This window comes from Carassius gibelio, chromosome B18 (genome assembly GCF_023724105.1).
Source record: "Carassius gibelio isolate Cgi1373 ecotype wild population from Czech Republic chromosome B18, carGib1.2-hapl.c, whole genome shotgun sequence".
In the NCBI taxonomy this organism is placed as follows: domain Eukaryota; kingdom Metazoa; phylum Chordata; class Actinopteri; order Cypriniformes; family Cyprinidae; genus Carassius; species Carassius gibelio.
The window spans coordinates 7,762,172-7,774,918 of NC_068413.1; the positions used below are offsets into that span (position 1 = coordinate 7,762,172).

At 35.5% G+C, this 12,747-nt stretch overlaps 1 protein-coding gene across 4 annotated transcripts in view; it reads left to right on the top strand.

Annotated features, from left to right (window-relative positions):
* Positions 1-12,480, top strand: part of LOC127976926 (ALX homeobox protein 1) — a 31,773-nt gene extending 19,293 nt beyond the window's left edge. Inside the window, exons 12-16 of one of the 4 annotated variants that reach the window (XM_052581508.1) lie at positions 506-856; positions 3,442-8,158; positions 9,299-9,570; positions 10,147-10,275; positions 11,720-12,480. In XM_052581508.1, coding sequence (XP_052437468.1) covers positions 7,954-8,158; positions 9,299-9,570; positions 10,147-10,275; positions 11,720-12,049 — 936 coding nt within the window. In that variant the 5' untranslated portion in view covers positions 506-856; positions 3,442-7,953 and the 3' untranslated portion in view covers positions 12,050-12,480. Of the gene's footprint in view, positions 1-505; positions 857-2,051; positions 2,370-3,441; positions 8,159-9,298; positions 9,571-10,146; positions 10,276-11,719 lie in introns of those variants that run through there. The other 3 variants (XM_052581510.1, XM_052581511.1, XM_052581509.1) reach the window with 3 other exon arrangements.
* Positions 12,481-12,747: the final 267 nt, after the last annotated feature.

Sequence of the window (12,747 nt, forward strand, 5' to 3'; positions counted from 1 at the left end):
CAATTAACCCATGACAACTGTAACCCATAAACCTTGTCTGCGCTTTACTTTTTGGCAAAACCATGAAAATTACTTAAATAAATGGCTCATTAGTTCCAGCACTTGGCTGTCAGAAGTCGTTATCAATTCATGTTAGTTTGTAACAAGAACATGTTTATTTTGAATTAGGGCTTTTTTGGTGACAGGTATTGATACTGTCCATAAATCTCCCTACTTCCTACATACTTCATTTAGTTTTTTTTTCTTTTTTCTCGCTCAGAAGGCATAAATATACAGCACAGAATTTCCCATAACAACTGTCGTTTGCATTTGCTATCCACCACGCAGACTTGTTTCTTCTGCTTCTTATTTACAGTCCAAAACTACTCCTTTTTTGATTAACTTATCAGGAGTTGCCTGGCAAACAACCCCTTTCAACGTGTTTATTTCTGTAAATATTTAAATGGATATGTCAGAAGAAAAAATGGTTTTGGATGCTTTTCTTCTTGTTTCATGTCAAATGCAGTTCACCAAGCAGTGAATGAGGTTCACAAATTACCGAAAGCGGAGGAAAAACAATTTTAAGGAGAGAACTTACCAGTGGCTCCACACACAAGCAGTTCATCCCGACAGACTCCGCAGGCACGGGACGGTGAGACACATTACTCTGAACTATATTCTTCTGAAAAATATACACAGATGGAAGATAAGTTATTAACAGTTCACAATGGTGATCAGTTATAGTGGTCTCAGATGTTGTGAATGTGCTGTGGTGTAAATTGTGTTAGAGGTAATCTATTCAAAGTGACTTTTTAGGGATCATTTCCTCCCTGATATTGGCCAGGATATTCTAAATGGTGGGAGGGTGCAGCTTGTGGTAAGAGCTATTATTTTTGATCATTTATTATACTAAAATCTACATTAACATGCCACTGTTCACTTTTTTACAAGTACTGTTGGATTCTGTGTTAATTAATTTTGAATTAAGTAAATTTGTTTACAGGAGAGTACATTTCTGCATGTTCGTGTGTTCTATTTTCTTCTATATACTACCATTCTTATAGTTTGGAATAATTATTTATTTTAATGTTGAATGATTTCTGAAGAATAATTTGATGCTGAAGAATGGAGTAATGGAAGCTGAAAATTCTTAATTGTTTTTAAATTAAATAATACAGTATATTTCACAACATTACTGTTTTTACTGTATTTTTGATTAAATAAATGCAGCCTTGGTTAGCACAAGGGGCTTTTCTCACTAACATAAAAAAATCTTAATAATTCCAAACATTTGACCATATTTTGCCATTTAAATACAAGTTATAGAGTATGCAAACGCCCCATTAACATTAGAAACATCTGTGCCTGCACTGTTGATAATACCACACAAGCAAAAGAGCATGTTTTTTGAAAGCAGTCAAAACTCCCTTCTCCACTTCTGTTATGAATACACACAGCACACCATTGGATACATTTTTTTGTTTCTATATCTCTTTTTTGGCGCCAGCTTTTGGGTTCTACTCAGAGTATCATCTCCGTATGATTTATCCCGGTAATAATTTCTGAAATGTTAAGGGATGGGATTAATTAAGGTGGAATTTTAAAACACTGCAGACTTCACACAATGATGTGAAGTTAAATCATATGGGTCAGGTGCCAAATCAAATACTGCGCACAAAGTGCAGTGGGTGTGACGTGAAGCACATGATGGAAACTGACATGACTGTACACATCATCTGGCTCACTTGATAACCCATTACAACCTCACACAAATCTGATTTCAAATAGTCGAAAGCTACATCAACAAGCACTTTTGTTATTGATATATATATATATATATATATATATATATATATATATATATATATATATATATATATATATATATATATATATATATATATTAATGCAGAGTTGTAATTTTGTTCCACCTTATTAAAAAGTGAATGCATGATAAACATTTTTCTTGGATACTTCTGCTTAATGCAAGCATTTTTGAGAATGTGTTTGTGTATAATTGCCTGCGTGTGTCATCTTTGCAGACAGATGCCGGGGTCAGTGAGGGGACGGGGGTGGGGGATCTCTCTTTCAGCAGGAAACGGACAGCGAGAGACCTCTTGACAGCTCACTGATTAAGTGCGAGCTCTGTCACACACACTATACCACTCAGGACTCACCCTGACAAAGATACCACTGACGGACACAAGCAGGTCTCAGCGCTTTTAACACAGTCATGACGCACTGTGAAGGCTTTTCACTGTCTGTCCTAATGAAGCTAAATTGGATTCTGATGATGATTTGAAAATGAAATCCACGAGGCTGCTGACAGCCTGACTGAATGACTGACTGGCTGTCTGAATGACAAACTCAATCAAGCCTTTCACATAGAGGTATTTATAGGCGATTTATTGGAGAGAGGGCTGATTCTACAGATCAAAGAGAACTGAAAAGATTTACTTCTAGATAATTCACTTTACAGTTTACATGCAAATATCACTACTCATTTTCTGAAAAGAACGCTTTATTCCCGTCGTGAATTAATCTGTTTATCAGCTAACATAAAACAAATTTTCCCAGCTCCTCATAGGCCTCTTGTCATTTGAATGAAATCATCGTGAGTCATTAGGTCATGAGCACAAAGTTGACATGCTTAGTAAGATGTTCAATTACAATAAGGACTCTATAAATACTTCTTAGGTTTAATGCAACAAGATACCCTCTACTTACTGGGGCCGAGCCATAAAGAGCAGTTTAGGAAGCCATAAACGTTTTCATTATGTGTAGAGGAAATCTCCTGGTGCCTCATTTTTTGCCCTCTTTCAAAGGTAATGGAAGCAAAATGGCTGAAAACAATTTGTTTGGTCACAGCGGTTAAGTGAGTGTGTGGCCATTTTATTAAATATCAGCCCACAGAACACGGGCAACAACATGTGTCTCTTTGAATGTAAATGTCCAGGGTTTGAAGTGCGATTAATATCCATCAAGAGCAGATGTCTGCTTTTTTCAACTTGAATCGGCAAAGGCAGGGAACAAATTAAGACAAATGTTGTAAAAACTAAAATGTGTGTTAGCTAAACAATTACTACATTTGTAAAATGTGTTACATTTCTTAAGAACCAGGGATCAGAAGAGTTACTTGGCTTTGAATCTTTGAAATAAAAATAATGGATCATTTTTTAATTCTAAAAACATCTTGTGTTTTAGAGTTATGTGCAGGAAGATAAGTGGTGCACGGTAGCCTCCCGAATCGATGTAGTTTTCCTTGCCGTTTCATTTTAATGCATATGACTTCTTGCTGAGCGCAGCCATGGGTTCTACACGTGGAACGCATCAGCTAGAGAAAAAAAGCTTGCTTTGTTTTATGTGTTTGAAAGAACTGTGTTTGTTGGAAACTCCATAAATGTCAGTCAAAGTCTTATCAGGTGTATTAGCATTTGTATCTTTGTATCTTTGTCGCTACAGAAACAGAAGTGCCATCACCTACATGAGTCAATTCAGCTCCGATCCAAATGAAAGCATCTCATTTGGGGACAACCCAGTACTATACAGTGGAGGCTGGAGTGGAGGAAAGAAGAGAGCCAAATTGAACAAGTAAAAAGATAACTACATCAGCTTGTGTTTGTTGCACTGAGATAATATTGATTCTGTTTGTTCTTTTGTTTTCGCCCTTCGTATTTGCGTCCATGTATATATTTAGAGTGTGATGGATGTCTTGTTGATGTAAGCCCTTAACAAGACTTACAATGCCCATTTGATCTCCGCTGAAATTCTTTGCAGCTGCTGTTTTTACTAAAATCCAGCTTCCTCTCCTGCAAATGAATTAGAAGCAATGGATGAGATATAGCCCAAATATCTGCAGGCAGTCACAGGATATGTATTGCTTTCAAGTATCACTCCATTTAACATGAGCACTGCGAGCCATGGACTTGGTGGAAACCATTTACAAATGACATGCTTAATATGCAGACAATGACAGGCAATAGAAACCAGCTCGTTCCTGTTTTAATTTAGTTTTTTTTTTTTCTTTATACTGGGAATTTGTGTTGTTCTTAAAGCTAAAAATAAGACAATACACATTTACTGAAAGCAATATATCAAAGTTCACTGTCAATAAATGTTTTGCTATACACACAGTTCTGCCTCAAACACCTATGTTATAATCTTACAAAAAGCGGCAGAAAAATAAGTAAAAAGAAATGCATACATCAGAGTTAAAAGTGTTTTCTTTAGTGTTAGTGTCAGATAAGGATATCTTTGTTTGTGTGTTTTTCTTTGGATTTCAAAAAGCTGAGTGTTCAAAACAGTCATTGGAAAAGAACATTCTCGCATTTTTATGGCTATAGAAATGGTAAAATATTTTAAAGGGATGCCTTATTAGTGGGAGTTTTGGCATCATGTTTGGGCAGACGGCCCATAGGTCTCGTACTTAAGAGACACTGGCTGACTGCTGTGGTATTGTCTTGTTGAATTATATACACATAAATATACATTAAATACTGTAAATAGGCATAAAACAAGGTTACACTATACTGACTATGAGTAACTTTGCAACTATGTGTGTGTGTGTGTGTGTGTGTGTGTGTGTGTATACAGTATATATTATATACTTAAACTCTCAGAAAAAAGGTATAAAAAGATAATGTTTGAAAGGATACCACCCCAGTGAAAATTTTGTACCTTTTTTCTGAGCACATGGACTAGATAAAGTATATAGATAGACAGACTATAGGACTGCAAAAAGGTTATAGTGGGACTCCAAAGACAGTACATTTCCAAGTTTCCACTTTAGCTGAATCTCAGAATAACAGACTGAATCCGCAGACTGATGCCAGAGAGTAATTCATGCCAGTTGTTACCCACAGAAAACATAGGCAAACCATGAGAGATAATCTTTTCAAGTGCCAGCAAGAGCAGATCTGAATACGGTTAGTAAAACCCTTCAGAGTCATATAAAACCTATTGGTTTGTTTGAGTTTCTAATAGACTACGTTGTATTTAACTGTCCGGGAACACATTATAGGGAAAAGAAAATACTCATTGAATAATCCTTCACACTAAAGTGAAGAGGCCTTTCAAACCAAATTTGACTTTGCAAGCTCAATGCATCTGGCCTGACTTGAGCAGCTCGATCGCAGCAGCTGGAAGAAGTGGCTGTGGCCAAACCGTTTATTATCATTTTAATTACTTAAGTGACTGCAAAGGCGTATGTACACAAACCCAGCTGACACGCTCGTACTGACCTCTGACTTTCACTCGAGATTCATTCTGTACATAAGAGAGTGAGAGAAGGAACAAAACGGAGAGAGGCAATAAACAATGGCAAACATGTCAGTGGCCTGAAAGCCTCATGTGGCCAGTACTAAACCATTAATATGATTTAAAAATGTACCTTTATAATCAAGAAAAATACTAACATCTCTCTGTACCAATTTGACATGGCTCAGACTAAGGAGAACTTTGAATTATATAATTGTTATATTATATAACACACACACATATATACTTATTGTATATTTTTGATAATTTCAGGGACATGCAAGGATCATCACAATTTGGTGGCAGTATGAATATTTTTATGTGATATAAACATTATGTTAGCATATGTAAATTAATAATTGCAGTTTGTTAAAACATATAAAACATAAGTTGCCTGCCTGCAAAATCAAAAAAATAAAATAATAATATTAAAAAGTAATGATTAAAAAAAGACTCAAAATGGAGAATATTTACTCTGTAATAAAAGGAACAAATGGCAGATCAAATGTTTCAAATTTCTTCTATCTTTAATGCTCACTTATTTTGATTTCTTGATGTACTTCTGAACTTAACTGAGTGAAATTAGGCCGTAACTTATAGCATCTTCTGCACTTTGATGTGCTTTAATTTTAATCCGCAGACAAAATTTCAACAAACCACAGAGAATTTCTCACATTTTCCCCTCAGCAAGGGGTCCAAATAGAAGGTCATTTCAGAGCCTTAATAAGACACCCCCCTGCTACTTAAGAGCACCCCTATTTATTTTCATTTTTTCTTGGAGTGGCACCATCAAACCCCAAGCATTGTAAGTGACCCTTAGATATGGCTAGCCTGGCAGGTGGTAAGGTTTTGCTGGCAGAAAGGAGAGGGCTTCTCTATGTGTGATCTCTTACAAACTCTTTAGAGTGAGGGTGGTATCGGATGACGCCTTTCCTGTCTGAAATATACACGTTCAGGTGGTCGCAAAATCATTTCGGTGCCGAGCTTTATAGTCTCGTATTCAAAAATCGGCCTCATGCTCACTGTGTCGACACTGTTACTGTCGGAGTGTGTAAAGCTCTGCGTTGTTCGCCTTATCAGTGGAGTTTGTTTTTTAAACCCAAGCGTGTCAACTGAGCTAAACTATTGATAATAGCAGAATAAAGTTCGCTGTAAAAGGCTCTTTAATATTAGCTATGCTAGTGTGATCATGTCATCGTTTTTCTTACAGCATATTTTCCTCTAGAAAAAAATCTATGCAACTTGGAAATGTTTAACACACATTTAAATCTGCGTGATACATTTTTATTGTATTTTTATTTAGGTCATAGCAACAGCATTTCTGTGCTGGCTATATGCGCTGAATGCCGTCGTGATATTATTATTCGTTTATTGTTCGGAAGATTCATATTGTCATTCATGAGACCTGCAAACACAGTTTTGTTGTGCCCTGGATGTTGGATGAAATAATATAGCCTACATACATAGCCTATTCATTCCCCTTAATATAGAACATAATCTTTGTAAACATATTAGTCTAATGACTAGCTATATATTTTTAAAATTGTGAGAAAAGTTGATTAGTTTATAAAGTAATACATGTGTTAAAAATGTGTAATTATGTAAAACAATGCTGTAGTAATTACCTTCTTACTGTTTAACTGAAAACTTATATTTGTGTAGGCTAGGCGTCTTAAAAAATAATTGCTAACAAGACGATTTAAAATATTAAAGATTATTGAAACAAGATGCTTTATAATCCTTCGAATAGTTCTAATAATAGATTAAATAAAATGTTTAAATAACATTGTGTAATTTAATGACATGTAACTTCAGAAAAGTAGTCTAAATGTATTTGTCACCCTCCCAAATGCCGTCCCGTAATGCTAGCTATTCAAAGCGGAACTAACCTTATGTGTATACCGTAAATTAAAATAAACAATTAGCTAAATAAAATACAATAAATAAACAGGAAAACCAAAATTGGGTAGTTTAAAATTATTTCCCCATTATGAACAAAAAAAGTAGTTTAAATAACACTCAGTTATGCGTTGGAACAAAGATGCCATTTTCCAAGTTAAATGGGATGCTAAATACTTATTTGCAGTGTAGCCATACTTTCCTTTTCTTTTCTTTTTTTTCTTACAAACGTTAGTCATCGTCATATTAGGCTATAGAAGCTAACTTAAAAAGAGAATATAACTGCAGGTTGGCTATACAAAGTAACGTAAAATATTTTTATTTAATATATTTATTTTTGCTCCTAAAGATTTACTCTCCACTGTTCTTCACAAATAACATACTCTATAGCTGTTCTTTAAACTGTCTCCAACTTTTCTGTTTACTGAAATAGGCTACTTCATATTGTTAAGACGGTTTAACACTAGCGCCCTGCTTGAGTCCGATTTATCAGTTAAATAACCATTAGAGGTATCCAAACACACTGAAAGCGAAAGCAAGTGTAATTGTTTAATTTCTGGTCATCTCCGAGTTTCATAAATCTTATTTAGTGCTTGTGAATGCGCGGGGGTGGAGTTTCACCTTCTCCATATTCAGAAGTTGGGTGGCTGCTTGAAGCTCACACTCTTTGCCGTATAAAGAGAGGCCCTCGGTCTCTTTAAGACAAGACAAATTAACGACTTGTACAAATAATTGGCCGCATTGCTTCATTTTTGACATCACTAAAACATTTATGGTGTCCACTGACGCGCTACATGCTTGAGACGAGGCCAGAGGAGCATGATGGAGTACTTGAGCGACAAGTTCTCCTTAAAAAGTCAAGCGATTAAAGGCAGCGATTACTACATGGACCAAGTCATGGAGACTTTAGACAATGTGCAGTACTACAACAAGACATCACCTAAATGCGTCCAGGCCTTCTCGATGCAGAGCAATGATCAACACACCACCATGGACAGATCGTCTCCGTGTGACAACCAAAACAGTAAGTCTGACTTTAAACACACACACACCCAAAGTTTTTTTTTTCTTTGTTAAATGTAACAAAACATTTTGCGTACCATTTTAAAATTCTTCGGTGATTTTGCAACACCTTGGATCAGTAAAATATGTTTTTTGCCTCTCCAGATATTAATCACGTTTTAAGAGTTTCTTCATGTCAGTGCGCTGGAGTCGTCTAGATTATTTAAAGTACCGAAATATGTGCTTTTCTATGTGGATTTCTGAAAATACAAAAGTCTTCTGTGGATGACAGAATGTTCTCCTGGCACCAATCTATAAAAGTAATTTAATAACTTTCATTTTTTAACAAAATAAGAAAACCAGATTACGTCGGATTTAGAAGCTATTGCCAGTTTTGTATTTCCTACAAGAAATGTGTTACCATTTAGGGTACTAGCAGTTGTAGGCTTTTTATTGATGAAATCACTTGTTTGAAGTAAATGTAAAAAAGTACATATAGCAGATTTAGTAGCCTTTGTAAGATTAGCATTAAAAAAAAGATCTGTTTGTTTCTAACAATTACAAATAGTTTTTCAAAAGTTGAGAAAGATAAAAAAATAAAATTGGTTTAACATTTTAATGGAACGTGGCCTTTGTCTAATTCTTTATAACTTTAAATAAACTTTGTTATTATTATTTAAAAAAAAAATCCTATCCACTAGCCTAATTGTTTGGTACCTTTTCATTAAAAAAGTAATTCGTAAATCTAAAGCTGCAAATAATTTATTTATTTAAATTTGAAGCTGAATATTCAAATAAATAGCCTAAACATAATTTTAACCTCATTGTAGCCTACATGAACTAAATGGGCAAATAGCTACTACACAGGTCTAGGCTATATTCAAATACTTTCCTTTCATTATAAAGTTACATTGGCCGTTGATAAATATCCATGAGCATTTTCTTATTTTTATGCAAATAGGCTTATATCCAAATTTATGGTCTTAAGGTTTTTTGTCATTTTTAAAATGATCATACGATGTAAAATTACTCCATTCGGGTGTTTTTATGAGACAATTATTTAGTGTTTAAAAAAGGTTTAAAGTTTTAGATGTAGTTTAAGATAGGGTGCTGCTAAAATTTTGTGTATTCTTGTGTTAACTACTCGAGTTTTAATGATCAGATTCAGGCGTGAATTACTGCGCTCCTAAAACTGAAGACAGCAGCCTGCACGCGATGGAGAACTGCTGCAGACCAGACAAAACAGACCTGGACGACATCGGCGAAAAATGCGACAGCAACGTGTCGAGCAGCAAGAAGAGACGCCATCGCACGACCTTCACGAGCGCTCAACTAGAGGAACTGGAGAAAGTCTTCCAGAAAACCCATTACCCAGATGTGTATGTGAGAGAACAACTGGCCATGAGAACAGAGCTCACGGAGGCCAGGGTTCAGGTAACGGCTCACTTTCATTTGTGATGATTCTCTCAGTTTCCCTGGATGTTTTTATACTTCATAATTGTCAATGCTAATTTAAGTCCTTTCTGAGAATAACGTCATTACATTTGAGGTTTAAAAAGCCTTAGTTGTCTCTAGAAGTAATTCTCATAAAAAAAAAACGGACTTTTTGCCTTAATCGTTGAAGTTAAAATGAAAGTGGTGCTAAAGATGCCGTACAGCAAGCACTGTTTTTTCCTCTTTTCCAAAAGTAAATGACTGTAATTACCGATTAATTAAGTTTAGCCCTATAAAACTAATAAAAATTAAATGTGATAAAAATGATGACAACGTTTTACATACCTGACATTTATAACAGATAAAGTTGATGAACTTAATCTCACAGCCCTGAATTTATGGCTTCACATTTACACTACACCAAAATGTTTTAATAAAAAGAAGGCTACATTACAAAAAAAAAACAAATAATAATATAAAACTTTTTCTGTAAATTTGTGCTTATGTAAAATTCTAACTTGATATTAATCAACAATTTTACATCATGGAAAAATAACTTTTCTTTTTATTTTTTAGGTATGGTTCCAGAACAGAAGAGCCAAGTGGAGAAAGCGAGAAAGATACGGACAGATCCAGCAGGCCAAAAGCCACTTTGCAGCGACCTATGACATATCAATGCTGCCCCGGACAGACAGCTACTCACAGGTGATTCATTTTATTTATCTACACCATGGTTTTACAAAAACATTGGCAAAAAATAAAATCAACCAGTGCACGGCTGTCTATTAGGTCACCACTCAAATGTAAAAGAATACTTTCCCTGGTGTTTTTAGCAAACCATACTTTTTATTGTGCTTAGACACATATATATATGTCTAAAAAAAAATCACATTTATACATTGTATAAGTAGGTTTCATGACCTATTATTCAAGGTGACAAAGTATTTACTGTTGTGTGTGATTAGAAAATTTGACTGTAAAGTCACAAAACATTTGACCAAATTTCAGCGAATAGCATATGGTCCTTACAGACTCAAACACAATGCATGAATTGTTGACAACGCTTTAAACTGTTTTGACGTGTGTGTAGTCAGTCAGACTGCAGAGAGCTGCCTCACGCTAACTGACAAAAGCTATAGGAGATGAAGATTTAGATGGCACCACGGGACCTCAATTTCCTTCATCAGAGAGTAGATTCCTCACTTGTGTGTTTTCCATAGTCACATAAAAAAGTGTGTGCCTTTATAGGAGAGGTCTTTATTGCACCTGGCATGTTGTAAGGAGAGGTGGGTGGGTGCTAAGCCTTGTGTTTGCCTTATGCCCAGATTTTTGTGGTAAACACAAATACATTTTTGCGGGCTGCAGGGTTTGTTCTTAAAAGCCTGGTCTGGATTTATTTAAAGTCTTGGACATAATTGTGACTGTATTTTAATGTAGATTGAGGGTGTATCTGATATGATGTCATCGCGGTTTATAACGAAGCGTTTTCCCAGGCATACTAAAATGCATCGATTTAAATTTTAAAATCGAGTTAACTTTCCAAATCACAATCTATGTGTATTTACCATGAATTTCCAAACATTTGGATATCTTTATTTTGATTATGGATTTTTTTGCTTCGTGACTTCCTGCCCCAGTATAATGTCTATTCATGAAAAAAAAAATATTATAGCTAGTCAACAGCATTTATGAAAACAGATCAAGTGCTGCGTTTGTTTAAACAATGACACCCAACATATGGAAATAAGAACATTAAACCGGGTTTAGGAATGTACTGTGTGAAACGTCAGTTAGCCCTGGGTAACATATGAGCAGTGTGAAACTTAAAAGCAAGATTACCCAGGATCAGGTTTACCTGTGTTTTAGAATGACCTACACTCGGAGTAAAAAAATAATAATTCAAAAGCTGCCACTGGAACATTACACTTTCAAAAGGTAGTCTACTAATATGTATCATTAAGGTATTACTATGCACACCATAGGTACTAACATGTGCCTTTAACATACTAATATTCCCCCTTTAGGGGTTAATAAGGTACAAAAAACCTTTTTTCTGAGAGTGCAGGGTTAACTATTATAGTTGAGAAGCCCTAAAGTGTTGTGATTTTATAGTTCATTTTGATTTTACGTTATTCCTCCTTCCACACAGATTTCCAACAACTTATGGACAGGTCCCACTGCAGGCAGCTCTGTAGTCTCGTCCTGCATGATCCCACGCGGTTCCCCTCCCTGCGTGACGTCTCCCTATCCCCACTCGCCGAGAGCCGGCGAGCACAGTTACGTGGGATTCCCCAATCACCAGCAAAATCAGTTTGGAATGTCTCTCAACAACTTCTTCGCCGATTCACTTCTGGCGCCTTCAGCGAACAGTCACGCTGCGTTCGAGACCAAACCTGAGTTTGAACGGCGGTCCTCCAGCATTGCTGTGCTGCGGATGAAGGCGAAGGAACATGCAGCCAACATATCTTGGACCATGTGAACTCTGAACTTATTCTAATAGTGCTGATCTCAACAGTTTTAACCTATAACAGTACAGCCAGTTACTTCGTGAATTTGTTTTTATTTTATTTTTTATTGGAACAAAAAAATATCAGCCGCAATTATAGACTGTTGTGGAAAAGTTGTCTGTCCTTTCAAAAATAATTTAAGAAACCTCGTGATTAAACAGTAGTTGTTCTTATTTTGTCTTAGCATCTCTTGTCATTGTGAATATGAAGGCCACAGATCTCGACAGTATTATACTCTCATGACTTTGACAGAGATGTTATGGTCGACATACTAACACTATGTCTTTGTGCTTTGCAGCAAAGCTGTTTAATGCTCTCTAGCTGTGGTTTAGTCCACATTGCCACATGCAGAGTTGCAATTGTTTATTTTATATTATGGTAATAAAAGTTCATTAAAATTACAGTTTACTGTATGTGTTTCTATTTGTTTCACTCTCTTAGGTCTATTGTTTTGATATATTATAAAAATGTAATTTATTCCTGTGATGGCAAAGCTGAATTTTGCAGCCATTCAGCCTTAAGTGTCACATGATTTTACAGAAATTATTCTAATATGCTGATTTGGTGATCATGAAGCATTTTTTTTAAATATATTTACAGTTTACATAATAACAGTTGTGCTGCTTAATAGTTTTGTTGATACTGTGACAACCCCACCACCTTTATTTAG